Below are 18,827 nucleotides of genomic sequence, written 5' to 3'. Positions count from 1 at the left end.
CCAGCTCCATTCATGGTAAGTGCCCCGTACAGGGGTACCATTTTTAATCTTTTGTACCGTATTTTTACTGTACCTTTTCTAGGTTTAGATACACAAATACTTACCGTTGTGTTACACTTACCTGCAGTATTCAGTCCAGTTTGCAAGCCTAGGAGCAACGGGCTCTACATGTAGCCTGGGTGTGCAGTAGGCCATACCGTCTTGGTTTGTGTAAGTCCACTCTGTGATATTCACACAACAACGGAATCACCTAACGACGCCTTTCTCAGAACGTATCCCTGTCATTAAGCGACAAATGACTGTAACATCAGAATGTGAGTGAACTTGGAGGTGAGGCCCTGGACACGAGACCACTCTAGTCCTCAGGCCTAAAGACGACTGACCACTTAGAACGAGTGACAACTTTTCTTCTAACAGGTGTCATGGATGGTATAGAAATTACTGATGAGAAAAAGGGAAAATAAAATGAGCTCTAAGCTCGTTCCTGACGGCTAACCACTAGAGTGCGTGTGAGTGCAGATCCGTGGAGTTTTACTCTTTACAGAACTAGGCCCACGTTACACGTGCTGTTTTGGGAAGTTTTTCCACTTGAACCACATCTCGCAAACAACTTTTCAGGTCAGTACGTTGGAAAGAACAGGAATTCGAAGGCCAGTTTATGTTGAGTTCAGTGTTTCAGAGAACGCCTGTGTCTGCACGTGATAATCCACGCACAGGTTCTCGCCTCTCCTGTTTAGACATGGCTCCACAAAAGTTTTTGGTTCCCCCTGGGAGACAGACTACATTTAAATTGGATGCAGCTGCGTCATGACCTGGGGTTGTTTCATGAGTGAGTGCAAAGAGGAAAATCGTGTTTTTGACGCCAGGACAGTTAGGCAGGAACTTGGCTCCTGTTGTTACACACACAGTTCTCCGAGCATCTCGTGACTTCGGGCCCGTGCGCAACAGCCGGGCAGGAAACGGAGAGAAGGCTGGGGGGGGAGTGGAGGGGGAGGCCTCTGTGAACAGCCCTCGTCTTAGGCTTCCATGCAACAGGGATGTTATTCTCCATGGGGCAAGACCCTCAATGTTTAGGGCCGGATGTGGGGAGGGAAAAAAGCCTGTGGAAATGAGTTTCTAACTCTGTACTTAAAAAGGCTAATTAGAAGAGAGAAATGGTGGCTGCATGGATACAGGAATACAGGGAACCCTGGGCTGTGGAAATGGTGCTATATTTCAAAAGGCACTTGAGTCCTGGTTGCGTGTGTTCTGAGCTTGGTTGGCCTAGCGTGCGGTTGTGGCTGATGTTTTGGGGCTCTGCGCATCCCTGGTTTGTTGCAGGAGACTTTTGTGACACCCTCCAGGCGCTCCCCTAAGGCGAGGCAGACGCTGCTCTTCCTCCCGTTTGTCTGGTAGGCGCACTGGCAGCTGTGACAGGCGCAGCCCAAAGGTGCGGTGCTGGGAGAACTCACCGCTCCCGCCAGCCCTGCCTCCCTGTTAGGGGGAGGGCTCCACTCCTTTGCTTCTCAGATTTGGAAAAGATACGGCCTCTGGGGGTGTTCTAGAATGTTCTAGAAATGCCTGCCTCCCACCTTCTCGTGGATAGAGCTTCCTGTGGGAATATAATTAGAAACTGAAGAGATTTCTGCTGTGGCACTGGGGGCTGTGCCTGGCATCTTGTCTTTGCAACGAAGCGCATTTGGTGGCTGTTTGCAGCGAGAAGCCCCTGGAGGCTAGGCTGGGAGTAGGAGAAAACAGACCTGCTTATCCTAGACTGAGGCCTGGGGCTCAGGGTCCCCATGGATACCCTATGGCAGTTGCTAAGCACACTCGAAGTAGTGACTTCTTGAATGCTTGCGCTCACAAGGCCCTTCTGCCCACCCCAGGCTTCCTCATCTCCTGAGGATGAGGAGCAGAGCTGTTAGAAGCATTCGCATGAGGACGGCTGTGGATGCAATGGATATCATGAGCTTCTGAGGCCTGGAAGGGACCAGAGGGGACCTGGTGACCTGCAGGCTCCCTTGAGGATGCCAGGGTGTCCTACCTGGACCTGAAACAGAGGTCATCCCCAGACCAGTTTAAATAAAGCTCTGCCAGCCATCTTCCTTGCTGAGTGCTGAGCTTGGGTGTTAAAATGGTCATGTCATGAGGCATCTTTGTTTCTTTGCAAAGCAGTGTTGGCCTTCGGGGGCAGTGCTCAGGAGAGGCATCGTGTGCCTTCAAACAAAATATAAAAATAAAAAAGGAAAACAGCACAAATAATTCTGACTGGCCATGCTTTTGGAAATCTAGCCCTGTTTTCCAGTTGCTCTTTTCCGCGTTTGGTGTCCTGGATGACAGGGGTAGGACTGCTGAGGGCCCCTGGCACGTGGTGGTTAGTCCTTACATCTGTCCGTCTCAGGTAGACTCACAGATGGAGCCTGGCTTCCTCCCTCAGCTTCCCTGTCATTTGTCCCGTGGCCTCTGTGCCCTCTTCCTGAGGTGTCCTTGCCTGCTGCCGGGGGGCTGGACAGGTGCTGAGACAGGTGCCGGGCTCTTTCTGCTGATAGACAAGCTTCTTGTAAATATGGGACAGGTTGGGACGTGGCCCTCTCCTTCTCTGGGATCGTTATAACCCACTGTCGTTGTCCAGGATAGTGGAAATTTGAAAGGAATGAGCCTGGGTGACAGCACCTGAATGTGTCTTCACTTCTCATGGCATTTCCGGGGGTGGGGGCAGGGTCGACATTAACATTCTTCCGGTTTAACTTGATGAAACTGGAGTGTCATTAGCAGTTTGGCTGTTCTCGGGGAGAGAAAGGGACCAAGAAAGTCCGCTTGAAATCTCTGCTCGTCACCCCTTCGTGAGTCTAGCTCATGAGCCTGCTAATTCTGCTCCCTGTGAGCGCAGGATGGGTGAGCCTGGCCCTGCCCTCCGCCAGCTGGCGCTGAGAGTAGGAGACACCTGGCCACCGCAGGGAGGAATGCACAGGTGCTGTGGGCAGCCAGGAGGGGCACCTCTCCGGGGCAGGAAGCTCTCCCCAGAGGAGGTGAAGCTTAGGGTGGGTTTGGAAGAACCAGGAAGCGAGCCCAAAGCGGATTAACGTGCAGGGGGGAGCGAGGACATTCCAGAAGAAGCAGCATGTGCAACATGTGCAAGTTCAAGCGAGCGCAGGGGTGAACAGGTGCGCTGCCACTGTGAGTCTCTGCCCGCAGGCCGTTCTCCAGGAGAACCGCAGCTGCATGGCCTCAGGGAGACAGAAGATGAAAAGAGGAGACCAGGGACTTTACAGCCAGCCTCTCCATTGTCCCTGGAGCTTCCTGAGTCACAGTCGCACCAGAGAGTCTGAAGGGCCTGCCAGCTCCACTGCTCCCACTTGAGATGGGCTCACCTCCTAGAGAGGCTGAGTAGGTGGCTTCCGTGGGCGCTCGCCCGTGCCCAGAATCACTGCTCCCCATGGAGGGGCACGAAAGATCTGTTGTTTTCTCTACTCTGGTAGCAGCCCTGGAGGTTTATTTCTGCTGTGGAAGGGGCCTGAGGATTGTGATGTGCTTGATGGTCGCTGGGGGGGCCCCTCCTTCTGCTCCGTTTCCCCCCACCCTCCGTGTGTGTTTACTCGTGGGCGTTTGTTCCTGTAAGCACAGGGGTGTGAACAGCTGCAGACGAGGGAGGGGGTGCAGGCAGGGGATGGGTGGGTTTGGAAGAACCCACCTGCAGAGGGCCCCTGGGCTGTGCTCTTGGGGTGTCCACAAGATGCCATGTCCCCAGCACAGCAATATTGGGATGCCCGGGAATGAATTTTCAGCATTGGAGGCATATGAAGTTTACGTCCCTGTGAATTCTGAGGGTCTGCTCTTTCCAGGCTCAGCGGGCCCGCTGTCGCTGCTTTTGCTTGTGTGCACGTCTGCTCTGGTGGAGCTATCGGGAGGAGGGTCCCTTCTCTGTGGTCTGATCTTGGTTTCTTCTTTGAAACCTTCGCCGCTCTGTCCCCAGTGCCTGCTCCTTATCCTCAGCATTGAACTTGCAGCGGGAGGCAGTGGAAGGCTGAGTCAGGGCTGGCAAGAGTCTTCACATTCGAGGTCCCCAGGCTGCATTTGTAGAGTGCAGGTCTCCATGGATGTCAGTCAGTGGGGGTTTGCCCCCCACTCCCCAACCCAGAGTTGGAGGCAGGTGGGTGCTCTAAGAAAGCCAGCCTGCACAGCTTGGACGTGCCTGTGGGCATTTGTATTTTTCTTCCTCTAGTCTGTTGAGTAGGGGATGCTGGTGGCCAATATGAGGTTACCCATATGTATTTTTTTCCTTTAAAAAAGCTTTTATTTGGAAAGAGAAAAAGTTGCAAAAACAAAAATAGTATAGGGAACACCCTGTATCCTTTTCCCAGATTTTCCCATTTTAGCATTTTGCCTCATTTGGCTTATGATGGCTGTGTATGTGTGCACACAGATTCTTTTTCCGAACCATTTGAGGGTAAGTTACATATATCATGTCGCTTTCCTGCAAATACTTAAGTGTGTATTTCCTAAAAAAATGATGTCCATATATTGTAGTAAATAACTACCTGATATTTATATTGTATTTGGGATCCTGTAACATTAGGAAAACAAGTTCATTATTTTATAAATTCTGTTCAATCCTATTTTTACGCATGTGATTATAGAATGCCCATGGCGACCTCTCAGATTTTCCCTTCTTTTCAAACTCCCTTGGATGACGTCTCGAATAGATTTAAAAAAATTTTTTTTTGAAGATTGGCACCTGAGCTAACAACTGTTGCCAAACTTCTTTTCTTTCTTTTTTACTTTTTCTCCCCATATCCCCCTGGTACATAGTTGTGTATCTTTAGTTGTGGGTCCTTCTAGTTGTGGCATGTGGAACGCTGCCTCAGCATGGCCTGATGAGCAGTGCCATGTCTGCGCCCAGGATCCGAACCGGCAAAACCCTGGGCCGCCGAAGCGGAGCACGTGAACTTAACCACTCAGCCACAGGGCCGGCCCCTTGAATAGATACAATTTTTAAACTTTCTTTCATTCATTGCACAAATATTTCTTGCACCCCCTACATTGTCTGACACTGTGCTTGGTGCTGGGGTTTAAAGATGTGCAAGCTCAGATGAGGGTCTTGCCTGCAAGGAGCTGCCAGTCTGAGCAAGAGACAGACAGGAATCAGATAATGATGCAACCTGGGGTCAGAAACCATATGCCAGGTTACGTAAGTCAGGGGTCAGTAAACTATGGCCCGTAGGGCGAGTCTAGCCCACTGCCTGTGTTTGTATGGCTCACGGACCAAGAATGATTTTTACATTTTTGATGGTTGAAAAAGAATCAAAAGAAGAATATTTCATGACGTGTAAGAACTATATGCACTTCAAATCTCAGTATCCACAAATAAAGTTTTATTGGAACATAGACACACCAAGCATTTCCAGTGGCAGGGTTGAGTAGTTGCCAGAGAAACTGTAGGTCCCGCAAAGTCAAGAGTATTTACTCTCTGGAATTGTACAGGAAGAGTTTGCTGAGCCCTGGAGTAAACACTGTGCTGAGAAGGAGGGATACAAGGAGAAAAGGGGTTGTGTACAAGGCATCTGTGTGGGAAGCTAGGAAAGGATCCTGAGCTGGGAGCTGAGGGAAGGGAAGGAGTTACCTGGAGGAGTGGAGTGTGCCTTACAGACAGCACATTCAAAGGTCCTGTGGTTGAGGAGTATGGCGTTTTCAAGGACTGAAAAGACGGCTTGTGTAGCAGGAGTAGAGATGAGGGTTGAGAGAGTAGGAGGCATTGCGTGAGAAGCATGGAGAGGGATGTCAGCTGCCATGCTGGCAACAGCGTGGCCTGAATGATGGAGGCTGTTAGGGAGGGGCCAGAATGGGTTTGGGGCTCTGCTGGAGGACACTGACTTGATCTTCCTTTTCTTTTAGGTAAAACCTGTTTTCCAGTGTGTCGGCATCCTGTGGAAGGTTGGTCACCTGAAGTCTGGGATGTGAAGGATCTGAAGCTGTCTCATCTGAGGTGTTGAAACCAAAACACACATTATTTATGACACTCTGGCACAGTTGTGTGTGTCGAACGTCCGCTCAGCATGCCACCGCAGGAGTCACCTCTGCCATGCTCTGGATGCCCCTTTAGAATGTCACCCTTTCTCCCTCCTGAAGAGGGCTTTGCCCTGCTCAGGGGCAAAGGGTAGAAACGTTGATTTTAAAAATAATTTTAAAGCAACTATTGACAAAAGTAAAAGAGATCAGAAGTTACCAAGAACCTAAACAAAGCCTGAAGGATATTCAGCTGTATATTTAGGATTTCTCCTGGATCTATGACCTTCTAGATGTCTGACCCTTGGGTGGTCTTTGGGGCTTGGGCAAGTTCCGGCCTTGGGTTGGTGATGACCGTGTGGAAGCTCAAAGTCACAGTGCTCAGAGCTGTGCAGCCCTGGCAGAAGTACACACCTGTCTGTGGCTCCTTCTCTTTCTTTTCTTTTTTTTTTTTAAGGGTTCAGCAAAATCAGGCATGGCTAGTTCACAAAGAATTCTGAATATCAGGGAAAAACCTACACCTGTGTGCGTGTGTGTGCATGTGTGTGTGCATAGATGAGTGTGTGCATATACATTTGAAATAATTCCTTCTTCTCTGAAGGGAAAAGGCAGCACGAGGCAGCCTTTGGTTAGTAACAGCCTTGTGTGTTTCTCTGCCCTGTCACGGTTCTATGTTGATGGTCTTAGAAATGTAATTTGAAACAATCACTGTGGTGATTTAAGCAGATGGCGGTTTGGTTGACTGGAAGAGTACAGTCAGGGACTATATTTGATGTTGGTCTGGGCCAGACTGGACTAGAAACCCACCTGGACCAGCAGGTTACTGCAGGGGGCCCCTCCCGCAGGGGTCAGTGTGGGGGGGTCCCGGGGGGTGGCTGATCCCAGAGCTCCTGTGCCAGGACGTCTGCTGGCTCCTGGGGGCAGGGCCTTGGGCTGACTTCTCAGGCTGATCGAGGTCTCCCGTTTCTCTCTTTCCCTGGGGTTGAGGTTATTTGCTGCAACTAGGATGCTTCTGCTAAAGTCTGCTAGCAGTGCCTTTGGGGTCCTGGGACTCTGTTCTCTCTGGAAAGGTGTTTTTTTTTAATCTACTCTTTTGTTTTCTAGCATTCTGCAGGGTTTGTGTACTTGCCTGTTTACTGTCTGCTCTGTTGCTTTGGATGAAAACTCCAGCCTTTCCCGACTCCCCCTGGTTTCAGATTCTTCAGTTTTCTGAGAAGGGGCTGCCGGTGCTGCAGGGTCCTCTGGCTCCCCAGGCCCCTGGGCACGGGGTTCTGCAGCCCTGGCCTGTTAGGAAGGCACGCTGGCCTGTGCCGGAAGGAGACGGCCGCTTGGGAAGGCCACTCTGAGAAGAGCGCGGTATGGACGCACACGTTGCCCTTGGCTCCCTTGATTGCACTGGTTTTGTTGACTTTCCTTCTCCATTTCTCTGCCCTATTTGTTGGAAGGGTGGGCCTGCCTTATCTCTCCCCTCCACAGTGTACTCATGGGCCCCAGCGGTGACTAAACGCGACTGGCCACCGAGCAGCTGGGCGCCCTCTGAACCCTCCAACTGGAACTGACGACTGCAGCTGAACCATCTACGGAAAAGCTGGAATTTTCTGCCTTATGCATAAACGCCAGACTCCAGGGCAGCGGCTGCCAGGGGCTCACCACTGGGCCTGGCAGAAGCAGCTGCCCAGAATGACCTTCCAAATTCTGGAGCTTCAGCCCTGCAGGCTCTTAAATAAAAACCCTTTCGGCGTGAACCATGTGTGCACCAGTTTGGATGTTTTCTGAGAAGGCGGCCAGCGAGGTGCCTTTTTGTGATTGGGGGTGGGGGCACGAGTCTCTGAGGAGGGCAGAGGTGGGCCAGGGAGAGGTCCCTGGGCTGCTGGTTTAGAAAAATCTTAGGAATGAAAGGGTGCCCGGGGAAAGGGGATGCAGTATTTTCCCACATACATTTGTAGGTGCATCTGGTCATTTCCTGGCAGCGGCCTCTTTGGTTGGGAAATAGTGAGGCCTCATTGTTTTGGGGGCATCTTGGGATCTCTCCAAAGAATAGATAACCAATTGAGTCAAAAACTGCTGGCTTCTTACTGCCTTCTGCCTGGCTTGGCTTAAGCTTTCTGGAAGGCGAGCGTAGTAAGTCCAGGCTGGGTTAATGTGTGAGTGAGGAAACGCCAGAAAGAAAAGCTTGTGTGCTTCCGTTCTAACACGGTGCCCTCGGAAGTTTGGAGAAGCTGGCGGGTGTTCTGCCTCCCTCTCCCGAGAGGGCTGCTCCGGTTCTTGCCTTCTCTACAACCGCAGTAGCAGCTGGGTGTCTGGGGAGCTCTTTCTCCAAGTCACCCCCCCAAAGTCCTATCAGGCAGGTTCCTTCAGACACCCAGGGAGGGACCGGCCTGAGTGGGAGACAAGGCATGTTCTGGAGTCGGCAGGGGTCCCCCAAGGGTTGGCCGATATGCAACTTGCCATTTATTTTTGAGGATTCAGTCGGGGCTCAATTCCTGCTGTGCCCCCTTCTACACAAAGAAAACCTGTCTCCCCAGTGGGCCATGTGGGACCCGCAGAAAGCCTGTTATTAAAGAATTCATAATATCAAAGCCCTTCTCTCTACTGCCTGTATTTTCAATCATGGAAGTTAATTATATGTCTACTCTCACACTGTGGGGATGGGGGAGAGATTGGGGTGTCATTGCAAAAGGACGTTTTATAAGGACATTGGCACGTTATCCCCAAAGGCCAGTGATGAAGTCTTGTGTTTGTGTCCCTTCTCTGCCCCCCTCCGTGGGATTCCTGTGTTTGGATACTGTTTTAATGCAATTAGGGTGAGATGACCTTGAAGGGCAGGATCTGGGGGCTGGAGCGCAGCAGTGCCCCATACTTGCCTGTGAGATCTCAGCAACCAAAGCTGGTCAAGAGATTGAGACGTGGGTGTTGTCGTTTCCTGGAGAAGGAAGGGAAGGGGAGAGGGGAGGGAGAGGAGGAAGAAAGGAGAGGAGGAGAAGGGGGAGACAGGAAGGAGAGGGGAGGACGGGAGGGAAGGAGGGAGGAAGGGAGGGGAGGGGAAGAGAAGGGGGGAAGGAGGGGCGGGGAAGGGGAAAGGAGGGGAGAAGGTGAGGAGGGGTGGGTAGCATCAGCAGAGGATGATCACTGGGCATGGGAGAGAAAGGCAGTGAAGGGCTCTGTGCCCATTCGGTGCTGCCTCCCCTCATGGAGGCTTTCTCAGTGACCCCCCCCCCCCCCCCCCACAACACCTCTTCCAGGGCAGCCATGAATCTGCAGGTCCCCATATTGCTTACATTTCTCACCACTCACATCTTCCTGGGTTTTCTGAGGCTATTGGGGTTAGGTCTTGTCTGACGCAATTAAATGCTTTCATCCTTTGAGCCTGAGGAGCCAGCGAGCTCTGGGGGCCTGGAGGTGTCTACTGCAGCCCAGCAGTGCAGAAAAAGGGTCTGCCACAACAAGACCCGCAGGCTGCTCACCTTGGGCCTGGCAGTGCCAGCGTCTTGAAACATTCTTGTGGTTTTTACTTATCAGTGGATTCAAGAACGCTTGATGTGGACTCAGTGTGAATGGCACACAGCTTGTGAAAACAAGTGTATTTTGCATTTTTGTTGGGAACCAAATGGACACGAATGTTCTGGGTGCTCGTGAGCCATGCTCTGCATTGCTACCTGAGTTCTCTGGTCCACGAGAGTCTGAATGTGACTCTCCTTGTAAAGCGCCTCTGAATGCACTGGTAATTCCTGGTGGGCCTCCTCCAGGGTTCGTTGGCTGGTTTATCAGCAAGCTCTGTCTCCTGGGATGGGTTTTTGATTAGCCAAGTTGACGTGGACGGGAACAGAGTGAGCTCTTGTGTCCAAACCCGTGTGCGATTCCTGGCCCCCGACTCACCAGCTAAGTGAGCTTGTCCTCACTTTTCTCATCTGGATTATGGGCAAGCTTACTTCTGTAATTACCATGATCATTAAAAGGAATAATCTAGCAAAGTGCATGTTGCCTGTGACCGGCACAGGGTCACTCAGGAAATGGTCACGGCCACCACCTCCACCGAGAGTGATGTTCGAGCCCCTCCTGCGTGCCAGGCACTTTTGTATCCACTTCCTTATTCAGTCCTTTGGGGAGTCCTTCAGGTAGGCGTCGTCCCTGGAACCCAGGCCCAGGGCTGTTCCCACCAAGAACCCCGCTTCCCTCCCTGGCTCCCCGTAAGAAAACAAATCTCACATTGGCCCAGCACTTCAACACTCTCTGAGTCCAGCCAGTAGTGTGCTGAGGCTGGCGATGGTCTTTATTTTGTACTTGGAGGAACAGGACCAGGAAGGTTCTGTGGCTGTGTAGGGTCACCTGGTTATAAGGGGCTGGTCTTGGACCACAGGCCTCCTGCCCACTCTAGCAATTTCCCCTGAAGGGACGGGGGGGGGGTTCTCTTCTGAGACCCCAGCAGCTCACTAGTGGGATGGTATAAGAGGTCTGAGCTCTGGGTCAAGGACACTGAAGGTCAAATGTCCCAACTGGCACCCCACGCTCTAGAGGGCCCCACTCTGGCTGTGGCCTCCTGATGGGGAAAAGAATTGGTGGGATAAAGGGGACGTGTCCCCTGGGGCCCATGCCCTTCCCTTTCCAGATCTCACCCTAGAATTCTCTGCCCACATATCCTGGAGCTGGCTTCCAGGGCATCCTCCCTAGGGCCACTCGTCTACCTGCACCAGGTGTGACTAGGATGGGCGTGTGCAGGCTGTGGTGTCCACAGGTGTTCGAGGCCCCTTGTAATGTGGACCAGATGAGGAAGGCAAGAGAAGGGGCCTTCAATGAAATCCTGATCCTGGCCCAGCAAACTTCGGGAGCAGGTCGGCTGGGTCCTGACTCTGGCTTTACTTTTATTTTTTTTATTTGAGGAAAGTAGTGTATTTGGTCTCAGTTTTAGTTCTGATCACATCAGCAGTGGCGTACATTAGAACCAAGGGTGGGCAGAGAAGCAAGCGCACACACGCAATGAGGAGCCTGCTCTGGGTGCCTGTGAGGTTAGAATGGACCCCTTGCCCAACTGGGGTCGGGTTCCGGGGGAATTTTCCACGTCTCCTCTTTTTTCTTATCAAAGATGAAGTCGACAGCCGTGCTTGGAGATTGCCACTGTGCTGAGATCGCTTTGTTTTTCTTTGCAGTGATTCCGTTTCTCACATTATAAGACTTTAAGACCATTGTTGTTTGAACTGGCCTTGGCCTCAGCCCCGGTTTTCTGATGCTCTCGCTCTCCCTCCCGATTCTCTCAAGGCCTTGGTGAGCCTTGGTGTTCTTTTCTCTCTTGACTTGGAATCACTATCCATGGAAAATAATTACTGGAAACGTTCTGGAATAGAAAGTGAGGAACAGAGTTGGATAAGCACCACATAAAGCAACTAATGAAATGGACTCATCTCCTTTTCACTTGAAAGCCACCCCAGGGGCACGTTACACGGCCTTGAGAATCAGTCTCCCTTTGTCCACTGTTCACCCCTTGCTTGTGGGGAGGTGGCGAGGTGGCCTGGAGACACCCACCTTGGCCACCTCCTGCCTGGGTCCCTTTGGCTGAGACAGTGACATTCTCAGCTGCCCGCAGATGGGGGGAGTGTGCGTGGGAGGATCAGATGAGATAACGTGCACCCAGTATGTGCTTATTAAATGGGATGTCATTGCACCGTGCATCCAGCAGGTGCTCAGGGAGCCACAAGTCACGATGCCGGGGCCTGTTGAGCGACAGAGGTGAAGGGGACAGGCACGCCTCCGTCTTTTAAGGCAGTTAGAGTGGGAGGGAGAGGAGGATTGCACACAGAGCCCCACCGTGGCCACCCTCTGCTTTATTAAGGCGTCTGCGACAGTACAGCATCGGCTACTATTTACTGTGCTGTTAACAGGTTCCAGGTGCCGTGTTAGGAGCTCGGGCTCTGAAGCCAGAGTGAATCCTGGTTCTAACATTTACCACCTGTGGGACCTCGGGCACAGCTCTTCGCCTCTGTGAACCCCTCTGCTCTCCTGTAAAAGGGGGGTGGTAACAGCACCCACCTCATCGAGCATTGTGGACTGGATGCGTGACGTCTTTACAGTGCTTACACTACCCCCAGGCGCACAGCACTCAGGTGTTAACATGCATTAATGCTAAAGTAGCTTCTGTTATCACTTCTGCTTCACAAGCGAGGAAACCGAGGCTTTGGTAATGGACTTGCCCAGGTCTGATGCCCTGGGTGCTATGCACAGTGCTGCATCGCCACGCAGTGCTGGAGCTCGCTCCCAGCTCAGGGGGCCAGGTCCCATGCAGGCCTTGAGGCCCTGCCAGAGCTACAAAGTTCTGTGGGGTTCCAGAGGCGCAGAGTGCTGGGGGCCTGTAGGGGCCCCTGAGGCGGTTCTCTTTGCCCGGGGCAGGTGTTTCTGATGGCTGGTGCTTGGGAGTGGGGCCACGGATGTTGCTCCTGGGCAGAAGGGAGAAGGGAGGATGCGGTGGGGAGAGGAGGCTGCTGAAGGGCCTCCCTTTACCTGGAATATCCAGCTCCTCGTCGGGGAAGACAAGAGTCATATCTTAGAAGCAGAATGAGTTCAGCCTCGGGGAAGCAAGGTTGGGCTGGAAGGAATATCGGACCTGGATAGGGTGTCTGTCTCCTTCCACATTTCCCTCTTTCCATCCTTATGAGGGCATTTCAGAGGGGCCAGCTTTGGGTGAAACAGATCCCACACACCCTGCAATGCTGCCTTCTTCCTTAGATGTGGGGTGCCTGTTCCTTACATGTGGGGGTCTTGCTCAGATTTGTGAAGCACCGTGATTCCAAGTATTCGGTTCCATTTCTTTTATGAGCATTTGGGAACCTGTTAGATTGTCCCAGTACTGGCTTTAAAGATGTGGCTGCTGTGGTGGACACGATCTAGTTCAGTGTCTTCTGGATTTTCTAGTTAAAAACAGGACTTGAAGTTATGAGAAAACAGTTCAGATTGATTTAAATAGCAGAATTTTGATAAGAAGTGGATTTATTATAAAAGTGATTCATTCATGTAATTTTGGAAGACAGATAATTATAAAGATAAAATAAATTATCCAGATGATAATAACCCTTAACATTTTGGTGTATTTCCCTCTGAACTCACCCCTTCCTTCCTTTCTTCCCTCCTTCCTTCCTTCTTTCCATCATTTATCCACTTCTCATTTGCAAACACTTATCAAATGCCCACCTGTGCCAGTGCTGTGTTAATTGGAAGGCTCAAGAAGCTGAGTCTGGCGGAGGACCAGACACGTGACCTCCAGGGACATCAGAGGATGAGGGGCTGTACTGGGATGTGAGGGCCTCAGAAGCCCTGACAAGGGAGGGGCCAGCTCTGCTTGGAGGGCAAGTGATCTCTGGACTTCTGTGTGGGTGCCTTTCCATGTTTTTCTCTACAAAATTGCATCATATAACCTGATTTTTTCAGTTAATATTGTAAGCATTTCCTCGTATCCATAATATTTAAAACAATTTTTAAAGGCAGCTTTAGAATTGTATTTTGTAGGATTGCACCACTGTGTGACCCTGTGTCTGACCTATATTGGCAAAAGCTATGGACGCAAGAGGCCCCATGGCAAAGTACAGGGGTGAGGCCCCTGGGGTCTGAACTGGCCCCCAAGAAGAGCTCTGATAACCATTAATTTCCTTTCCTCCTCCTCCTCCTCCCTCCCCTTTGCACCCCTTTCAATATTTCAGCTTGCAACCTGGAGCGGGATGAAGGCTGCCTGAGCGCAGAGCTCAGCTCACCATGATCCATCATAATCTGTGCGCCACCGGGGAGCTTCTGCTTGCTGCCAGGCGCAACCATCGCGACCAGGCTGGGTGCCGTTCTGACCCTCAGCTCTCCCTCCCGGGGTGGAGCAGCACAGTGATTGTCCACGTGTCACTGAGTGGATCCCACAGCCCATGGGGAGCCTGTGCAGGGAGGGCTGAGTGGGCAAAGTGAAATGAAGCTCCTCGCCTATGACAGACCCATCAAAGCCCCACTAGCTTTCACCCAACCCCCGCAGGCATCGTGGCGCTAAGAGCCCCCGGAGGTCCTGATGTGTGGAAAGGGTTCAGAACCACGGGTCTCTTTGAGCCCTGTCCCTAAGCAGCTGTCCTGTGAGGCTGGGATTCAATTTTGTTTGTTCTCAGATGTCTATCCACCTGTCCCCACACCACTGAATTGAAACACCATCTCTGTTGTATAGTAAGTTCTATATCAGAGTCTTATGTTTAAAGCTTTTGCATCTTATCTCTACTTATCTTTAGGACTAGGTCCTAAGGCCTGGAAAGGTCCAACACAAGTCTGTACCTGAGGATTGACAGCAGGGACTTATAATGTGGGTATTCTGGCTGGATGGGCATTTGGGGATCACGGAGTCCAGCATCCTTATTCTATACTTGAGGGAACTCTGGCTCACAGAGTTTCTGGGAATTCCAACTGTTTCCTCCACAGGAGAGTAATTCCTTTTGAAGTTGGACATCTCTACCCCGAACTCTAAGCAAGACTCAGCTGCAGGCTGCTGGCTTCCTCTTCCTCCAGTTCTTCCTTCTACACCTGTGCCTCATGGCTTTCCTACCCCGCTCAGGGGAGGATGTGGCTGGATGAGTCTAGATGGGCACACCTCACCCACATCCACACTGGGAAGGATGTGGCCACTGCATTCGGGGCAGAGAATGGATTTGGACCCACCCATAGAAAAACCCCAGATTCATAATGTGGTGCCAGCAAAGGAGTTCTCTGTAAGGTGTTTCCCCAAAGCAGTGAGTTCAGTGACCAAGGACCCAGGAGTCTGAAAGCCTTGAATTTCACCAGGGGGGACCAGGAAGCACAGTGGAGAGAGGTGGCCCCAACTCATCACTGTGGCTTCTGCTGCTTGGGTTCCGCCACATGTGTCTCACTCTGGGGCAGGAGGTGCCAGGTCTGGGCATTCTGTGAGGGGTGCTAGGGGCCCCAGAGGGAGGAGGTAGCAGCCGGGCCCTGGAATGACAACAGCTAGCTCAGCCGGCCTCACAGGAGGCCCAGTCGGGGACCCCTCAGGCCAAGGCCACACAGTGTGTGGAAGATGCATGAGAACTCACTGCGGGAGCCTAGATGAGATTCGTTAGACCTGTGGCCTAAGACTCTGCATTTCCAACAAGCTCCCAGGAGAGGAGCACCACTGGTCCAGGGAACTGCATCGTGAAGAGCAAGGTTCTAGGTTGCTTTTTTCCTACACCCTGCTTCATCAGCCCACCTTGGCTGACTGAACTCTGGCCCTGGAGGTTTAGGCCACAGCCCCGCGATCACCCCTGACCCATCCCCGCTTCTGCAACAGCCCTCAGATACCGTGATGCTCCCCCCCCCCCCCCCCCCCGTATTAAAATCACAGCAAGCAGACATGGATGTCCCGGCTGGGCAGTCTCACATGCCTATTCCACAGACCATCCCAGATACTGGAGGCCAGAAGGCCAGGATGAGGATATCACTCGTGCCCTGGAGGAGAGCGGGGACTTGGGTGGGTGAGTTTCCTCCCCATGCTCAGGAAAGCCACTCTGTCTGGAGGAACGGGGTTTCTAGGGTGGTGGTTGCCAGGAAGATGGTCCTGAGATTTCAAAAAGCACGACAGAGTTTCCTTCCCTTCTCAGCAAGCTACAAGTGGAAAAAACTCTGATTCAGAAAGAGAGGGTCCAGCCCTTGAGGAAAACCAGGCGTCTCCTGGAGGGCGCACCTGTACTGCAGGCCGGATTGGAGAGGAAGTCTTGCCGTGGCGTGCCAGCTCACATCCTCCAAGTGTGCCAGGGGCACGTCCCAGGGAAAACGGGATTGCCAGTAATCAGTGCAGCATCTCCAGATCAGAGCTCGGGAGGATGGTGGGAAAGTTAAAACAAAAAAAGGTGTTGCAAGACTCTAGGATTTGTGGTGCCAGAGTCCTCTTTGGGATTAGAGAAAGACGGGATATGGCATATAGGGTTTTGGGCCAAATAGTCACTCTCTATCCAGCGGAACGACAGCCATGGAGGGGATGAATACAGCGAAGTATTTGGAAACTAGCCAAGCACTGGTGCAGGTTGGCCTGAGGAAGAAATAGATGCAAAGGAGAAAAAGAGAAAGTACCCTGAAACCTTCGATTACAATGTATAAAAAGTCACAAGTTCAGACTTTGCAAGGAGAGGTAAAGAATCACGAGACTAGTGCAAGAGTAAACAGATAGGTGAGATATGCTGAATGTCTCCAAGAATTTCGGACGTTTGCCCGTGGATACTTCAAGTGAGTTAAGGGCTTTTGTATGTGGAGGTCTAGATGGCGTAAGAGAAAAAGTGAGTGGGCAGATGGGCAGCTGTGTAGATTCCGGGCAGGGTCAGGAGGGTGGGATGGACGTGGTCCCCCTGGCCTGACTCCCGGAAAGGCAGGGGAGAGGACCCGCGGCAGGTGAGAGCTGCCTTGCTCAGGCTCACCCGTAGGTGCTGTAAACCAGTGGTGTGTGAGTGGCTGCCAAGTGGGCATTTTGGGGTGGCCTGTGTCTGTCCTATGAGACATAGATACCTCTCTTAGCGCAAGGCAAGATGGCACAGAGCCTCTGTACACTTGAGAAGACAGGGGAAGAGAGTGAGAGAAGTTTGCATTTGAGAAAAGTGGCTTCAAAGTAAAGAAGTTCTCCCGTTCACCCCCTTTCCCTCCCAAATGAGCACATCTGGTGCATTTCCCAGCTGGAGCGCCCTGAAACCCACCTGCCTCTCTCCGGGGTCCCCTTGCCTCTCCCCACACTCTTCCCAGGCACCAACATCGTTCATGTCCTCTTTGACTCCATGTCTGTCCTCCTCCCCCCTCCCTGCCCCCAACCAGCTGCTCCCTGGTTCTTGTCAATTCTCCAACCATTATAATCCTCAATCCTGCCTTTGCAGAACCCGCAGCCCCTGCCCCTGTCCAGGTCCTCCTCCCGTGAGCCTGGACTCCTGCAGAGTTTCCTAACTGGTCCCTCGGCTTCTAGGTGCTCCCTGCTCTGCCTCAGGGCCTCTCAAACGCCACCCTCGGGGGGGTTGTCTCAAGCACTCTTCAACCTAGGTGCTCCTTTGGTCAATAAACCTTCAGTGGCTCCCTATTGCCAACAGATTAAAAGTCCAAACTCTTTAACTTAGCTTTGGAGGCTCTGCAGCCCACGGCCCCATCCTGCACTTTCCTCCGCTTCTTATCTACACAACCCTCTTATTGGTGTCCAGCCAATCTCCTCAGTTATTCCTGGACGTACCACACACCCTTCCCTTTCCAGTCAAGATGCAGTTCAAGCTCCACTTTTGTGTGGTGACGTCACCCACTGGGGCCGTGGTGATGATCTCCAGAGGTGTCTGTTCTCTGAGGCTGCCAGCCCCGTTGAGATCCCAGGTCTCGGGCGCTCTGATGCCTTCCCACTTTGTCTGCTTGCTTTGGAAGCCCGGGGCTTGTGACCGTGGGGTCATCTTGGCCTCCTGGTTTCTGCCTTCTGTACATCTGCTCTCTCGGTTTACTGGATCACTCTGGGTATAAGACGCAATCAAAACTGAATCACATAAAATATTCGGGGGCAGTGTTTTGACTTTCTGCAGGAGCTGGGGATGTTCTGGGGATGGCTAACAGGTGCCCTCCCTTTCCCCAGCATGCCTTAGACATTCCTGCTTTTACATATTCTTTCTGCCCACTTGCCACTGGAACGTTCCCCGGGCCGCAGGTCAGCGTCCAGCCTCTTGCTGATTCCACTCGTTTTGCCAGCCCTCTGTTGCCTCACTCTGCTCGCCCCTCTCATCCTTTCCCCCAACCAAAACATCCCAGTCTCCCTGCTTCTTGTGGGCAGTTACTTCATCCTCTCCTCTGAGCCTGGGAATGGGCCACCTCAGGCTCTTGGGACCTCACTTCTGCCATGAGCACAGATCACGCTCTCTCCCATCCACCCCAGCAGAGAGCATTCTTTCTCTCAGAAGGTGCACATTTCAGACTTATGTGTCTGTAACGTGATCAGAGCCCTCGCTGGCCCTGCTTCCGGCCAGGCATGGACTCCTGATCCTTTTTGTGCTGAGTCATTTTGTGGCGGGTCTTGTACTTGGGCAGAGGGGCAGTGTTCACTTTTGGTAGTGACAATGACGGTAGTTTGAGGACCTGCCAGTAGGTGAATTTGGGACCATTTTTAGAACAGAAAAGAGAGTCAACCAGCACTTACTATAAAAGCACCTGTTGATCCAGACACCTCAAAAGTCTTGTAGAAAAGGAGAAGACAAAAGAAGAGGAAAATGAAGCAAGATAAGGAGAGGGTCTCCCAGTATTCCCAAAGGAAGAGAAAATCCATCTATGCAGCAAAAGCAGGGGTGAAGCCCTGAGCTGGCTGTCCTGAGTCTCTGGGCTTCATAGGAAATGCTGTGATTTCCTTCATTCACTCAGGACACAAAGTGGCTGAGTCCTACTCTGTGCCAGGCACTGTTCTAGGAACTGGGAACACCCTAGCGGACAAAGCAGACTTGGCTTCGGTTTCCGTGGAATTTATCACAAGCACAAGCCAGAGAGCAAGCAAGGAAAAATCCTGGCATTGTGCTCAGAGCTCTAAGGGGTGACGGAGTGGTGGCCTCCTGACCGGTGTCGACCACAAGTCAGGCAGTGGGCAGCCCCCCTGCTTGAAGGGACAGGAAGAGACTTGAGGGGAATGAGGGAAGGATGAAGGAGGACCATGAGTGAAGCTCGGGAGAAATGGCCAGCAGGTGGCATGTGCGTGAGTCCATCATGGGGGCTAATTTGCTGTCAAAGAGCCTGGCACTGATTTCCCAGTGTCAGACCCCCTCTTTGGGGCATGGCTACCTGATTCCTAAGAGATCTTCATGGCTCCGTGCAAAGAAAAGTGGGGGAGAAGAGGGCGATGAGTTTAATGGTTC

At 52.1% G+C, this 18,827-nt stretch overlaps 1 protein-coding gene and 1 long non-coding RNA gene across 2 annotated transcripts in view; one reads left to right on the top strand and one right to left on the bottom strand.

Annotated features, from left to right (window-relative positions):
• FAM174B (family with sequence similarity 174 member B) overlaps positions 1 to 7,727 on the top strand; it is a 35,009-nt gene extending 27,282 nt beyond the window's left edge. The window contains exons 3-4 of the mRNA XM_070267212.1: positions 5,872 to 5,962; positions 7,087 to 7,727. Of these exons, the coding sequence (XP_070123313.1) occupies positions 5,872 to 5,875 (4 nt within the window). The 3' untranslated portion in view covers positions 5,876 to 5,962; positions 7,087 to 7,727. The remainder of the gene's footprint in view (positions 1 to 5,871; positions 5,963 to 7,086) is intronic.
• Positions 7,728 to 10,834: 3,107 nt separating this feature from the next.
• Positions 10,835 to 14,402, bottom strand: LOC111775318 (uncharacterized). The gene is made up of 2 exons (XR_002810872.2): positions 12,472 to 14,402; positions 10,835 to 11,311 (listed from the first exon to the last, which is right to left on the bottom strand). It is a non-coding gene; the product is annotated as an uncharacterized lncRNA (long non-coding RNA).
• Positions 14,403 to 18,827: the final 4,425 nt, after the last annotated feature.

Source organism: Equus caballus, chromosome 1, assembly GCF_041296265.1.
Source record: "Equus caballus isolate H_3958 breed thoroughbred chromosome 1, TB-T2T, whole genome shotgun sequence".
In the NCBI taxonomy this organism is placed as follows: Eukaryota; Metazoa; Chordata; class Mammalia; order Perissodactyla; family Equidae; genus Equus; species Equus caballus.
The sequence above is the reverse complement of the archived record's forward strand: the minus strand, read 5'-3'. Positions and strand labels throughout refer to the sequence as shown.